Source organism: Labrus mixtus, chromosome 17 (genome assembly GCF_963584025.1).
Source record: "Labrus mixtus chromosome 17, fLabMix1.1, whole genome shotgun sequence".
Classification (NCBI taxonomy): domain Eukaryota; kingdom Metazoa; phylum Chordata; class Actinopteri; order Labriformes; family Labridae; genus Labrus; species Labrus mixtus.
The window spans coordinates 20157058-20171487 of record NC_083628.1 but is presented as its reverse complement, the minus strand read 5'-3'; the positions used below and the strand labels follow the sequence as shown (position 1 = coordinate 20171487).

Sequence of the window (14430 nt, the reverse complement as noted above, 5' to 3'; positions counted from 1 at the left end):
CAGTCTCTAAGACTGAACAGTGCAGCAAATGAAGAGCTTAAAAAAAAAGCCTTTAAATGAAAAAGAGATGTTTTCTATTGTTGGCACAGAATAATATTGATTTAGCTTTAATATTCACATTCATCTTTATCTGAAATCCAACCTTGGCTGAGAAAAAAAGTACTTTGGAGAAAGATTATTTCAATCAGTCATTCCTTTAAGCGCAATCACACACACTCATACACACACACACACACACACACACACACACACACACACACACACACAATTAGCTTTAATTGCAACCAATACTAACACTCTGCTCGATTTTAATTGCATTAGCAGAGACACCTGCATTGAGCTTTATGCAGAGCGGCCCTGTTTGTTTACATGTTAATGACTTGATGACTGCAATCAGACTACCGATCTACTGATCTTGTTAGAGTGAGGAGGAGGAAGAGGAGGGGAGGTGATTAAGGGAAGAATAAAGGGGGAAATGGAAACAATGGACGTTAATCTGAATGAGTTTTAGAGGGGATTTTTTAGAACTGAAATATCCTTTGCATAAGGATTGATGTGTTTTGTAAATAATAAAACAGTAAGGCACTGAAATATCTGTCAAATGTGGACCTGGATTAGTCAGATTTAAACCAACTAAGGATTATTGTGTTACTATTTTGATAGGGCTTTTTTCTTCTTCATCCATAGATGCACACTGAAGTAAGAAATGTTACCATCTCTCGTGATAAATCAGCTGACGGTCACTCAGGACCATACTGAACAATCAAAGTAAAGCGGGGCAGGTCAGTGTTAATGCTGTCATGAGATGAATATTTGTCTGACCAGAGGTAAGTTCAGATAATATTCAACCTTAAAGCAGTGTTGAAGTCAAGACCACACTAACCGAGACCAGGACATCCCCGAGACCAGAGTGCTCAGAGACAGAGTCAAGACCAAGACATTTAGGGATCAAGATCAAGTCAAGACCAAGACCAAGACCAAGACCAAGGCAGGGCGAGACCAAGTCAAGACCAAGACATTTAGGGATCGAGATGAAATCACATCACAGGCACTAAAAAAATGATGATAAAAAGGAAGAACAAAAGATCGATGGTTAAATTAATATAAGAAAGCAACTGAAGACTAAACCAGAAGAAGGAGTAGGAATGGATATAAAGATAAAGAGCAATAAAAAGGAATAAAATAAAGGATAAATTAAAAGGCTAGACCATTAGAGTAAGGATTATGAACGGATAAAACACATGTTCATAGAGTAATTCATAACTCCCTGTTTCAGGAAACACTGGCTTTAACCTTTCATGTTATCCTCTCTCATTGAACTGTCCTGAATGTGACTGTGTGAGAGAAACAGAGAGACAAATAATTAGCCAGGGAGACTCCTGACTGACTGACCGAGAGATACAATATACCTGCAGCTGGGACACACACACACACACACACATTTGCACACATACACCAACCCTCAGAGAACTCTCTCCTCTTCTAGCTGTGATGCTGCTGCTCTATGCTGTGTTGTTGCTTTGCCACCCTGAACTATTTATTTAGTATCATTTGTCATTCGATGCTCGCTCTAATCCTTCCATCAAAGACTAAAAACTGAACAACGTGTCTACATTGAGATGTAGTTTGTCAAAGCTGGTAGAGAGTTTACCTATGTACACAGTGGCCTCAGCAACATGTGCTTTTTTGTGTTTGTAGAGTTCTTGGAGTTTTACGCACGAAAACATGAATCTGTGCCTCGGCCTCATGTTTCATGTTTCAGGGTGTTTTTCTGTTGATGTTCGGTGTGTGACTGTGTGAGCCTGTGTGTGCTGCTTTAGTGGATGAACACTGCCATCTAAAGGCAACCAAACACATTACACACATATACACAGACAGTCACAAACACACACACATAACAATGAGCCCATGCTGTTGTTTTGTTTTGATGTCAATCTGAAATTTGACATTTGCTAAAATTTGGACAATTAACTCTTGAACTCTGCTTCTTTCACTACAGGTAGCACACAGATAAAGGCAGACAGACACACGTGAATGCATAGAAACACACACACACACACACACACACACGATTGCAGACGCACACACAGTGTCCTATAGCTCCTGGGCAGGAGATCCAAAGGTCATTGTCCTGCAGGGCCCTTCTGGCAAACACCACTGGAGTCCAACACACACAAACACTAAACACACACATATGTTCTCTCTATACCTTTCTATTAAACCTTTCACACAACTGTTACATTTAAGCTGGTTTGCGAGGCTTTTACATATTAATTAATGTCAGGTTACAGTAGTTTCCATATATGGGCATGCAGTCATGATTAAGCCAATCAGCACTGATAAAATGTCTCTCTGTATTACACAGAAAATAAATAAAACAAGCCTTAAAGAAAACATGCTTTTGTCTCATTTATTGTGTTGTTTTTACTCTTTTAAAGTGTAACTGTAACAACTGCCTGCACTTTCAGGCTCATTCTTTGAGTGGGTAGGTAAGTCTGGATCGCTTGTGGGGACGGCCTGCTGCTGTGGACTTATAATAATAACATGAGGAAGGTCTTTTACCTGCTTTTTGTAACATTTGTTATGAATTGGCGCTCTATACAAATAAAGATTGATGGATTAAAAAGTTTGAATTCATAGAGATAAATACGAAAAATTATTCTCTAATAAAAATGGAAGCTGTCTCACTCATCAGGTGAATATTTTAACCTGAGTGTCGATGCTTTCACACCATTTGAATGCAGACGGACGAAGCTAAGTTCAACTCTGGGCTCCTCTCAGATCTCAGCACATCGACATAAAAACTGCAAGTTAAAGCTGACATGCACTCTGTAATATGTGTTTATTTATTAGACTTTATACCCTTAAAGCAATATTGAGCGATGTCATTGCACATGGCATATTTTTCTCAATTCTCTGCCATAAGTGCAGGTTCATCAAAGCGACCAGAGGAGAAACTCAAAGTCATACAAAGGAGATCAAAACAACAACAAACATCAGCTGTAAACACACACGGGAAGAAAAAAAAAGGCTAGAGGCTGGCTGGGTGCAATGTCGGGGTTGATAGTCTGACATTTCACAGTCATTATCTGTCATTTCACACAACAGGGGAGCACACATTCACACTCACTCACACAGGGGAAAGTGGATGGTTTTGACCCATAATTTGAGTAGATATGAGAGAGAAATGACACCGGGGTGGAAGGTAGGAAAGGGAACAACAATGATGTATTTTTGATGGAACGGGGTTGAAAAGATTGCAGCTGTTGTGTGCTGGCCTTTTCAGAAAAGAGCTGTGATTAAGGGCAGTTATGGCAGGAAAAACCCGGGAGACACCTACAATAAAAACCAACATACACAGAGGAGACAAAAGAAACAACACAAAGGTTATCTGCTGGAAGGGAAAAAAGAAAAAAATAAGGACAACACACACTCCAGGAGAAGAGGTGAAAGGCTGACGTAAACAGCTTCCAACTGACAGAGTAAAAGTCAAACTGTACCAGCAGCTGAACTAAACGCTGCTCAGGCACTAAATAATTCAGAGCGTTTGTTTTCTGTGCTGGGAGGCCCAGGTGGGTGGAGTTTACTCCGTCAGGGCAGATCAGATCATCAGAGTCTGACAGGTGAACTCCTGATCCTCTGAGGGGGAAACACGGACAACCACCTCGTCCACAAACACACACAGGGTCGTTAAAACGTCATCTGAACGGTGATTTGTTCGAACTGAGGCTGAAATAAACATCAACATGCAAATCACAGACTGTGTTGCCAGCTCTAGTAAGTAAGTTTTGCGCGTGAAGTCTGGTGAAATCATGTAAAAATATTCATGAAAATTCACTGCAAGCTTGTGTGACGTTTTATCCTGTGACGGGAGCATGACCACACACTGTACAGCGGGCGACATGTGCATTCTCCTTGCACGTAAAGAAAGCGCCGCCTCATTATTTTTTCAGTTCCCCAGTATTTTCTTTTCTGCTCTTTCGTTGATACTATGAAAATGTAGAGTGATTGATTTACCCCGCTCCCCCTCCGGTCTGAGAGGGATAGTCTCTATTTACTGTCTGCAGAGAAGGACATGCGTGAACAATCAACTCAGGGAGATTTCAGGGGCAGCCTGCATGAAATCTTCTTGAAATGTTCAGGAGTGAATCTGCTAGAAGAGCTAGAGACATACATATCTCCAGATTTTATTTGAAGGACTTCTCCTTAATAAAGCTGTTCTCTGGAGGTCCAGCTACTGTATAACAGAAAAGAAACTCTGCACTTGTTTTTCTTTAAAGATTTTGACATTTAAGATAGTTCATCCTTCCCTTGGAGATCCCAGTGGGTCTGTCACACACACACACACACACACACACACACACACACACACACACACACACACACACACACACACACACACACACACACACACACACACACACACACACACACACACACACACACACACACACACACACACACACACACACACACACACACACACACACACACACACACACACACACACACACACACACACACACACACACACACACACACACACACACACACACACACACACACACACACACACACACACACACACACACACACACACACACACACACACACACACACACACACACACACACTGGTCATCTTGGTCAGAAAGCTGGCTGAAGTTGCAGACCAATTAAAACTCTGTTGGAGACAAACCTAAAGGTCATTGCTACAGCCAGTGTTTGTGAGTGAGAGACTGTGTGTGTGTGTGTGTGTGTGTGTCCATGTGTGTGTGTGTCCATGAAAACACGTGTGTATGAAAAGGTATTGTGTGTGTTGTGTTCCAATTGCACACTTGAGGAGTCAAAGAATGAGAAATTGTAAAATATGGGTGGAGGACAGACACCATAACTATTCAAACTTGTAAATATTCTGAAGAGCATCTGACAAGAACTGAAACATTCTGTTGAAGTTGAAGTCCTTATCCAAACAAAACAGAGTATTTTGTCCCTACCTTGTCAGCGTTCTCTGCAGCCAGCAGGTTGGTGGCAAGCGTCTGCAGTTTGTGTTGGGCCATGTTCTTCAGGGCTGCCAGGCTGCGTCGAGTCATCGCCTGCTTCAGGTTCACAGCCGAGTGGCTCAGAGCGTCCACGGTGGCTGGAGCGAGCTCGTCACAGGCGTTCAGGATCTCTACAGCAGTTATACCCATCACACAGCGGTCCAAGGCTCCTGGAAACAAAAACAAGGAAAGAGAACATTAAAGAGGCGAACAGGGGAACTTTAATGAAAAGGAATGGAGGATTTGGTCAAGAGGAATCTCAACATTTTCTAACACTGTGCTTCTTGGGGTTCTTGGTCCCAAGAAGATCATGCTTGTGTCGTACAACTGCAAACCTTCTAATGACCACTGGAGGGAGCCTTCACTGGTTGTTAGAAGAAGTCAGATTGTGTAGAAGTCTATGAGAAAGCAACCTGACAATTATGAAATAGTCTTTTCAATGCTTAATCACTCTTCTGTCCAAATATGGTCACTTCTGACTCAAAAGAAAAACCAAGATGACAATGGCCAAAATTCAAAATCTAAGGCTTCAAAAGACAAAGAACCCCATGGGTGATGTCTTTGAGGCTATGTCCACTTCTTATTAACAAGCTATGGTTTTGTCTCAGCCTCCTTCTGTCTGTGATCTCTGTTTTTTTATCAATCTTTCTCTTCTCGTCCTTGCACTCTCCTTCCATTTATATCAATCTTCCAAACTCTCTCGCACCATCTCCCCCTCGCCTCGGCGCTCACTATCATCATCTATTGTCTCTTGAATATGATTCAGGTCACAGATAAAGACTTCTCCGTCTCTGACTGCAACAATCCTCAACCTTTAGCGAAAGGAAAAAAGGTTTAGAGAGACATCATTAGCTGCAGACAGAGCTGACATCAGTGTCGGCTCAGGTATTGAGTGAGAGGAGAAGTGGTGTACCTGTGTGTGTGTGTGTGTGTGTGTGTGTGTGAGATGAAGGGCCTGTGAGCCATGGCCCTATTACATGTCCAACGCCTGAGTACACACACACCTTCCTTAATTTCACACTTAGCTACCCTGCAATCTCCCAGCACTACAGCTCATTCAGGCACACGCACGCACGCACGCACGCACGCACGCACGCACGCACGCACGCACGCACGCACGCACGCACGCACGCACGCACGCACGCACGCACGCACGCACGCACGCACGCACGCACGCACGCACGCACGCACGCACGCACGCACGCACGCACGCACACACACACACACACACACACACACACACACACACACACACACACACACACACACACACACACACACACACACACACACACACACACACACACACACACACACACACACACACACACACACACACACACACACACACACACACACACACACACACACACACACACACACACACACACACACACACACACACACACACACACACACACACACACACACACACACACACACACACACACACACACACACACACACACACACACACACACACACACACACACACACACACACACACACACACACACACACACACACCTGGGGTTTTCCAGTGGCTAGTCATCATTCAAGCTAATGTTGCCTCCCTGCTGTGCCACAAACATGTTTACTGCAGATTGTGTTGTCATGGCAACAACAAAAAGAGAAAGGGGAGAGCAGGGATGTCTGAAGCTGGGACGACATTTAAAGGACTAGTTCAGCATACTGACTTTTTTTGAGTCACCTGTGTGTGTATCGATATCAATCTTCTGTTTGTGTGTGACGTGCTGGTTTCATGATGTTGTAAGCCTAGCTTAGCATTCTCTTTCTGCAAGCTCGACACAGTCGCAGCAGACGGCTGTTCAACATGAGTCTGCTCGAGGTTAAAAGGAAGTCTTTCCTCGCCACTCTTACTTTTCTCAGTGTTGCCAAGTGTTTTCTCGTGATGGATAAATGTTGGGTCTCTCTATATACATATATATATATAACAACCTACGGTCTAGACCAGTGGTTCTCAACTTGTCTACCCTCAGGACCCACCACCACCTCCTCAATGAGAAATATTGCCCCAAATTTCTGTTTTTCAACTAATCAGATGAATTTAATTGTGCAGTTTGGACCCAAGAAGGTACAAAATATACTAAGGAACAAAGAAACAGAACAAAACAAACTTGTTTAAAAAGAGTTTCACAGAAGTTCCAGTCAAACATTTGCAACCCACTGAAAAGTCTCAGTGACCCACTTTTGGGTCCCTACCCTCAAAAAATGGATTGATTGAACTTGGGGTTCACTACTTGTCTAAAGAAGCTTAGACATGTAGACTGCAGGAGCTGGGGACTTGAAAAGAGGACCCACTTCTACTACAAGACCACCACTGAGCCACATCTGCCCTCAAATCTAACCATTTAATACAACTGTGAAACATAACATTATAAAACTGAGGTTTAAAACTTCTTGACAAACATTGATTGAGATGAGGATCTGCTGCCTTCCTGGTTTCTCACCTGTATCCATCTGCCAGACGTAGACGGAGCCGTCGGAGCATCCTACCACCAGGTAGTCGTCTGCAGGACGCCACTTGATGACCTGGATGGGGAAGAGGTGTCGAGACGCCAGCATGATGCACTTCCTCTCCCTGAGACTGAGCAGGCCGACGGAGTGGTCGCTGGCCACCGAGCAGACGCAATGCTGCACCCGGGTCTGCAGAGGACACACAGCAGCTCCAAAGTCATTCAGGGTACGTTTATATGATGTTTAAGTTTTAGCTTTCAAGAATTTAAATGACTAAACTGATCCACATGAGCAGTATGTACATCCGTGGGTCAGTGGATAGAGTAGGAAACCAGGGAGAGAGAGAGTGTGTTGAAAGACATGCGGGAAAGGAGCCACAGGCCGGACTTGAACCCAGGCCGTCCGCTTGGAGGACTGTAGCCTCTGTACATGGGGCACGACCTAACCCCTAGCCCTCTGCAACCCACATCCCAACATTTTTACAGCTAGATGGAGCAAAACAGCCAGTTATCTTTTTTAATGTTGACACACAGAATTGTCCTTTGATCGTATGTGGAAAACTATAAAGAAGCATTTAGTCACTGATTGAAATTGACTTACTTCTGTTTTATTCTGATATGAACATTTTGTATACTGTTTAAGCTGAAAGTTACTATAATTGTAATAAAAGGCTCCATGTTGAGTCACTCTTTAAGCCAGAGAACTTGAATCAGACACTCAGCAGATGAGCCATTTGCAACACAGTGAACTGATGCAACACTTGCTGCTTGAGAACTTAATGTTCACTCATGTTAAATATATTTCATTACATTTTCAAACTTAGAACATTCATTTAAGGTTTCATGTGCATTTTCATAACAGTGGACAGATTCTTAACTTCCTGAGTCCTAATTTAAAGACTGTGTCCGACGGGTCATAGCAGCAGCTGACTTCTTGTTTCTATGGCAACAACACATTTCCGACTATTTGATCTTAATGTCAGTTAAACAATGAGACGTTTTTCATTGGTTTCACCGTGCTGTTACTGTGTCTGTGCATTTCACATTCGACCACAGCTACACAATGTCATTAGAGCTATTTCCATAGTAACTCCGATGACATCATCCCCTTAACATTTATATCTAATGTCAGCAAAATAACAAAGTCCTTTTCACGAGATCCAGCACACGGATGCAAAGAGGAACAAAAGGCACTGCGAAAAAAATAGAAGTGAAAAGACCAAAAAGAAAGAAACACAGAGACTGATATGTCATGAGGTCTTACGCTGCAGTTTTCCGGCGGGACGATGAGCTGGGTGATCTCGCCTCCATGCACACAGAAAATGTGCTTCATCTCTCCAGTGAAAATGTCCCAGACGATGACGGAGAAGTCCACACCACCGGACACCAGCGAGCGCTGGTCGTAGCGGGGCGAGATCTGGTACGGGTACAGGACACATGTCACCTTGTTCCTGTGGCCGCGCAGGGTGCGATGTGGCGGCCAGCCTGAGGGAAGGACAAACACAACTCTCAGAACTGAGGAAAAACATAGAACACTGAGGACAGTTTTAATGCCTCTGAAGTCAGCTGTAGCAGCTGTCGATCTTTTGATCCATGTATTCTGATTGAAATTTGAAGTTTGTGAAAATATTTTTCCCAAAATTCAGACACCGTGAAATGATTCTGATTCTGTTACTTTAGTGTTTTTATCTGACAACATTTTTATTAAACACACTCAGAGAAGCGATGAAAAATCTACTTCTGTGTTCTGCGAGGTAAAATATATTTGATTTATTCTATGGAGTCTTGTTGTTCAAACAGGAGCACAGGGAAGATTGATACTCTTCAAGAAAAAGCTCTACTTCTGTAGCGTTCTGAGTCTTTTTGAGATTTATTAAGTAAACTAAGGACAATTTTCCCCTGAATGTGTCCCCCCTCCCTCACCTCTCCTGAGCATGTGCTCGCCCTGTAGCAGCTGGACGATGGCGGTCTGAGTAGCAGGGACCAGGATGATGCTGCCGTCTTCTCTACCGCACACCAGGCGACCCTGAGAGGGGATGTACACGCTGGCCGTCACCTGAGGAAACACAACACACACACACACAGAGTAAGAAACCTTTAAATCTACAAGCAGAGTTATTGAGTTGTTGATTTAGATTTACAGTAAGTAGGCTGCAATAACCTCCAGATGTTTTGTTCAAATGCACAGAAACTACACAGAGTCAGAGATACTAGTACAACAAAAGCAATCATTATATTCATATCAGAAAGGAGATTTAACATGAATTTAAAATACAGAGAAGAAAGGAAAAAACGTCATATGCTTTATGATTCCTCAAACCAAAACTCAAAGGAGCAGCTTTACAGGACTGCAGAGCCTGAACTCCTTTGTTGACCACATGGAAACATTTTGAAAGTGCAAATCAAACTAAAGAAATACTGACAGAAATGTAATTCATATGTTTTCAGAGTTCAAACCTTGATGGGTTCTTCTTTCCCGGGCAGGACGCTGAGCTGGTCAATGATTCCTGCAGACACGGGGGTCAACTTATCAAACGCCTCCTGGAGGCTGACGGTGGACGACACCTGCAGCTCTGAGCAGAGAGACAGAGAGAGACAGAGATAAAAGTCAAAACCAGAGAGAAGGACGTCTAGAGACCAGTCTTCATAAATTGAACAACAATTCTAAATTGTTTGTGGTCGTTTTAGTGTTTGAATTTGCAGGGTTTTTTTTACATATGTACACTACTTTAGCACATCGTTTCAGGACTAAGAGTGCCAGGGTACTATTTATTGTTATCTGAAAAACAAACTAATAAAGGTAGCAGAGATGGTTTTGTATTACTTCTCATCCCGTTTGCCTTTTGTTACTGATTGTGCTTCCCTTTAACTTTTTTTTAAAACTGACTAACATTAATGTATTAGTAGCAGTAACTAAAAGGCATTATTTATGGCAGTGCTGTTGTATTTTCTGTGTAAATCTTTTTATTTATGTATTGTCAGTTCATACCTGCAGTTGTGGACTGCCGCTGTGGAGGCGAGGCGTCTGGGATGCTCCACATGGACAGTCTCCCTGCTGAGTCGCCCTGGATCAGCAGCTTATGGAAAGGCTCCCGCCGGCCGAAGAAGAACCGAGTCACAGGAGGACAGATCAGGAGCTGCAGCACGGATTGGGGAAAAAACACACATCAACGTCTGAATACATGAAGATTCTGATCTCCCAATTACATGCATGGATCTTGTGAACCCCCCCCCCCCTTAAGACTCCCTTGAGATGGACTTCCTTAGGTTTTATAAATGCCATTGTTGGTCTGAGTTTGATGCCCACATGAAGATGAAGGTTTGGTTTTGCTCTTTTGTTTCATCCATAAACAGCAACAAAACACAGCAAACCGGAGGAAAACAGAACCAAACATTATCAGATTCACCTGGACATCTGACTCCGCTACAGGCTGAGAAATTAAAATCACATGGTAAAAATTACTAACTTATTCAGACATGCAATTTGGAGAACTTATTCATTCAGGTAAGGGTTAAGACAAAAGGTTGGGAAAAGAGTGTCAGAAAATCGATGTGAAGAAACATGAAGAAATCAAACAATCAAACCCAAACAGTATCTTTGTCCCTTTGCTTGATGTCATGAGATGCAACGTCTGTCCACTGAAGGAAATCATGGACGAAATCAAGAGCCATAGACATGGACAGTTGTGTCAAATCTATCACTCTGGATACATGGCAGTCTGACAGGGTTTTTTTGTACATGTAGTTAAATCTCTTCAAGGGTGCAATGTGAAAGTAGGAACAAGTGAAATGAGCTCAGTTGTGTTAACACCAAAACCTGAACAGCTGTGTTTCTCATCGCCAGCCACAACAGTGTGGAGACGACTACATACATCACTTTTACAGTTTGAAAGGCGATTAGGCTAACAAGGTAACCTGTCAAAGTGGTGGCAAGTGTTAGCTTCAGAAGTGTGCAGTTCCTCAATAAGGAAATAAAAACACTACTGCTGACAAAAGTTCACTTACTCCCTTGTTTCTGCCTTTATATCGACACTTCACACCTAAAACTAACCAAATCATGTGTTCCCTAGTTATACATTTTGCTCAATGGTCACAAGAGAAAAATAAGAAAAAGAAAAAAATTAAACGTGTCAGTAATCTTTACACTTCAAAGTTGTTTAAAACTGCAACTCAAATTGAAGTGTAGGACCTAGCAGGGACCTCCAGAGTTGAAAAATGAAGCCAATGCAGAAGTGCGGAGGGGAAAAACCCTGCAGTTCCTCAACACTTGAGGCGGGCTCAAATGAATCCCCATTAGATCCCATATATTAAAATATAATTTTTTACATCAGATATAAATATGTTGACATCATGATAAATAAACGTTTTTCCATTTGAATAGCTCATTTCTTTCTTGGTAAAAACTGCATGTTAGGTCGATTTTTCGTCTGTTTTGATTAAATTAAGTCTAACAGTTATTCATAGACTTTCATAACTAGGCTCATAGCTGATTCCACTGACAGGTGGACACTTTGTCTCTTCATCAGGAGGCTAAAGGCCCGCCTCAGCTCCACCTCCTTTGACCGTTAAGTTTGAAGCAGGCTTGCCAATATGGCGGCTGCCATCATTGGGCTTCATACAACTGTGCTAAAAACCAATGGGTGACGTCACTAAGACTAGGCCCATTTTTTATACAGACCATTGGTAGATCTGTATTATAAATAATGCTAAAAGTGCCCATCTTTTCAGAAAAAGCTCACACAGGCAGAGGCTGTGTTATAATAATGGGGCTTGATCTTAACAAGCTACAGAGTTCTTACATTAGCCCCATTTTTACTGCAGCTAAACATAATCTCTGTCTCTGTCCATTTATAGGACAAGGTCCTGAAACTGAAGCTCTGCTAAAGGAGGTGAAGGGTTGTGATGATCCATCCCTGTGATAAATGATGGACAGGGTGAACGTTAGTGAACCTGTGGGCAGGTAAAGATGTGCAGCCATGTTAACTGTGACATTTGAAGAGGAACAGAAGCAGTAATGACTGAAGTGTCCTTTGTGTAAAATAATTGATGAGTTCAGCACATCTGAACGCCGTGGATGAGCAAAGAGGGAATGCAAAGTGCCACACAATGTTTGCTTAAGACACGATAATCACACACACATGAAGCAAACCACATCTAAAGCCAAGATGTGAACAAAACCAACATCAGTGAGAAGACAGCACTGCAGAAGCAAGGCAATCAGAGAGAGAATCTGGACCGGAGAGGGCTCAGATGATGGTGGGGTACTTTCAATCTTTTCTGTTTGTTTTACTTTTGGCTGAAATTCTGTACATATGTAAGGACATTTGGAAAAATTGACATAAAAATTGAAGGTAGTGCACATTTTCCACTCTCACTCATAACAAACAGACATTATACTTAAATTAATCTAGTCATTATTTTTTTGTTGGAGACAAATTATTCCTGAAATGAAACAAAGCTGATTTGAAATCAGGGACTTTATTTACTAAATCATTTCCCTTTGATTATCCGTAAACTGGACTGGGAGATAAATATGAATTAATCAAAATAATAACTCATCCAGATGCACATGAAAATGTCACATTTAGTAGAAAAAGCAGATGTTATAGATAACTACTAGGGCCCAACCGATTTATGAGATTTTAACGGCCCATACCAATATCAATATTAGGGGGAAAAAATATGACACTGATATATTGGTCGATATCTTCCTAAGATCTATCTGCGATCCGTAGAGATAGATCTACATATACACATATATTGCATTGATCCCTCAAATGCAGTTATCAAACACAACTGGAAAGTAACTGTACATGTGAGTGATAATGCTTGTTGTAATCCATATAGCGCCCTCTGCTGGTGACAACCAGAAAGAGTACTGCTAGTCTAGTACAATGATACTCAAATGAAATGCAATTTGAATAAATCTTAAAATATCGGCGCATATCAGCGATAAAATTACCCGATACCAATAGTCACATGATATGCTTATATCAGCCGATTTATCGGCTGGCCAATAAACCGGTCTGACTCTAATAACTACAAAAAGTTCAGCCAATTAAAAAAACATTGTCCAACTTCTAATTAAAGAGGAATAAACAGAAAACACAATTGACAATTTTTTTGCTACAAATTGTTGAAAAGGAACACTTAAGGCCTGTCGAAGACAGAAACAACATATAGCTTTATATATATATATAAACTTGATTTCACTTACTACTATTACTTTCATCATCTTCTTTCTTAGGTGAGTGACTATCAAAATATATAATATTGCCGTTTTAAAGTTGAAGACTGTTCTTTAACTGTAAACTGTCGAGCAAATTTCAACTCCCTCAAGTCCATTATGCATCTAGCTTGTATTGTTAGCATTTATCTTGGGGTTTAAAGTTTAGTGGCAAATATACAAACTGTTTAGTTGAAATCTTACAGGTGCAAGTAAGACAAGAAACCAGATACTTTCCAAAACGTCAAGTATTTCTATCACTTCTGTCCTGAATGTGTCATAAACACAGGAACTTTGCATGAATCTTCATCAGTATGAAGATAGATGAGGGGGGTGATGGTGCTTTTGGAAGAGGAGTTTTGTTTTAGTGGGAGGAGAGCATGAAGTAAGGGAACCAGAGTGAGTTCAGTCTCTCAGTCAGGCAGGAAGGAAAACCGAAGAGAGGAGCAAACTAAACAGGTAGGTCACTTTAAACATCATCGACTCAGCGGCTCACATTTCTATCCAAACACTGATTGAATAAATCTGATGTCTACATTATGAATTCATGAACACCTGTGCACATTGGCTGTTGCTTCTCTTGGAAATAAAGGATAGCATAAGATATAATAAAGGATCAAATTTTACTTGACAGACGTACCCATTTCTATTTTTTCCTCGAAATATGGTGTTCCCCAAGGGTCTGG

General features: G+C 41.8%; 1 protein-coding gene across 3 annotated transcripts in view; it reads right to left on the bottom strand.

Moving 5' to 3' along the window:
- LOC132991967 (WD repeat-containing protein 7) overlaps positions 1-14430 on the bottom strand; it is a 94775-nt gene that overhangs the window by 71996 nt on the left and 8349 nt on the right. For all 3 annotated transcript variants that reach the window (XM_061061002.1, XM_061061004.1, XM_061061003.1), the window contains exons 10-15: positions 10508-10655; positions 9976-10091; positions 9442-9574; positions 8783-9003; positions 7513-7708; positions 4997-5211 (exon numbers count right to left, since the gene is read on the bottom strand). In XM_061061002.1, coding sequence (XP_060916985.1) covers positions 4997-5211; positions 7513-7708; positions 8783-9003; positions 9442-9574; positions 9976-10091; positions 10508-10655 — 1029 coding nt within the window. The remainder of the gene's footprint in view (positions 1-4996; positions 5212-7512; positions 7709-8782; positions 9004-9441; positions 9575-9975; positions 10092-10507; positions 10656-14430) is intronic.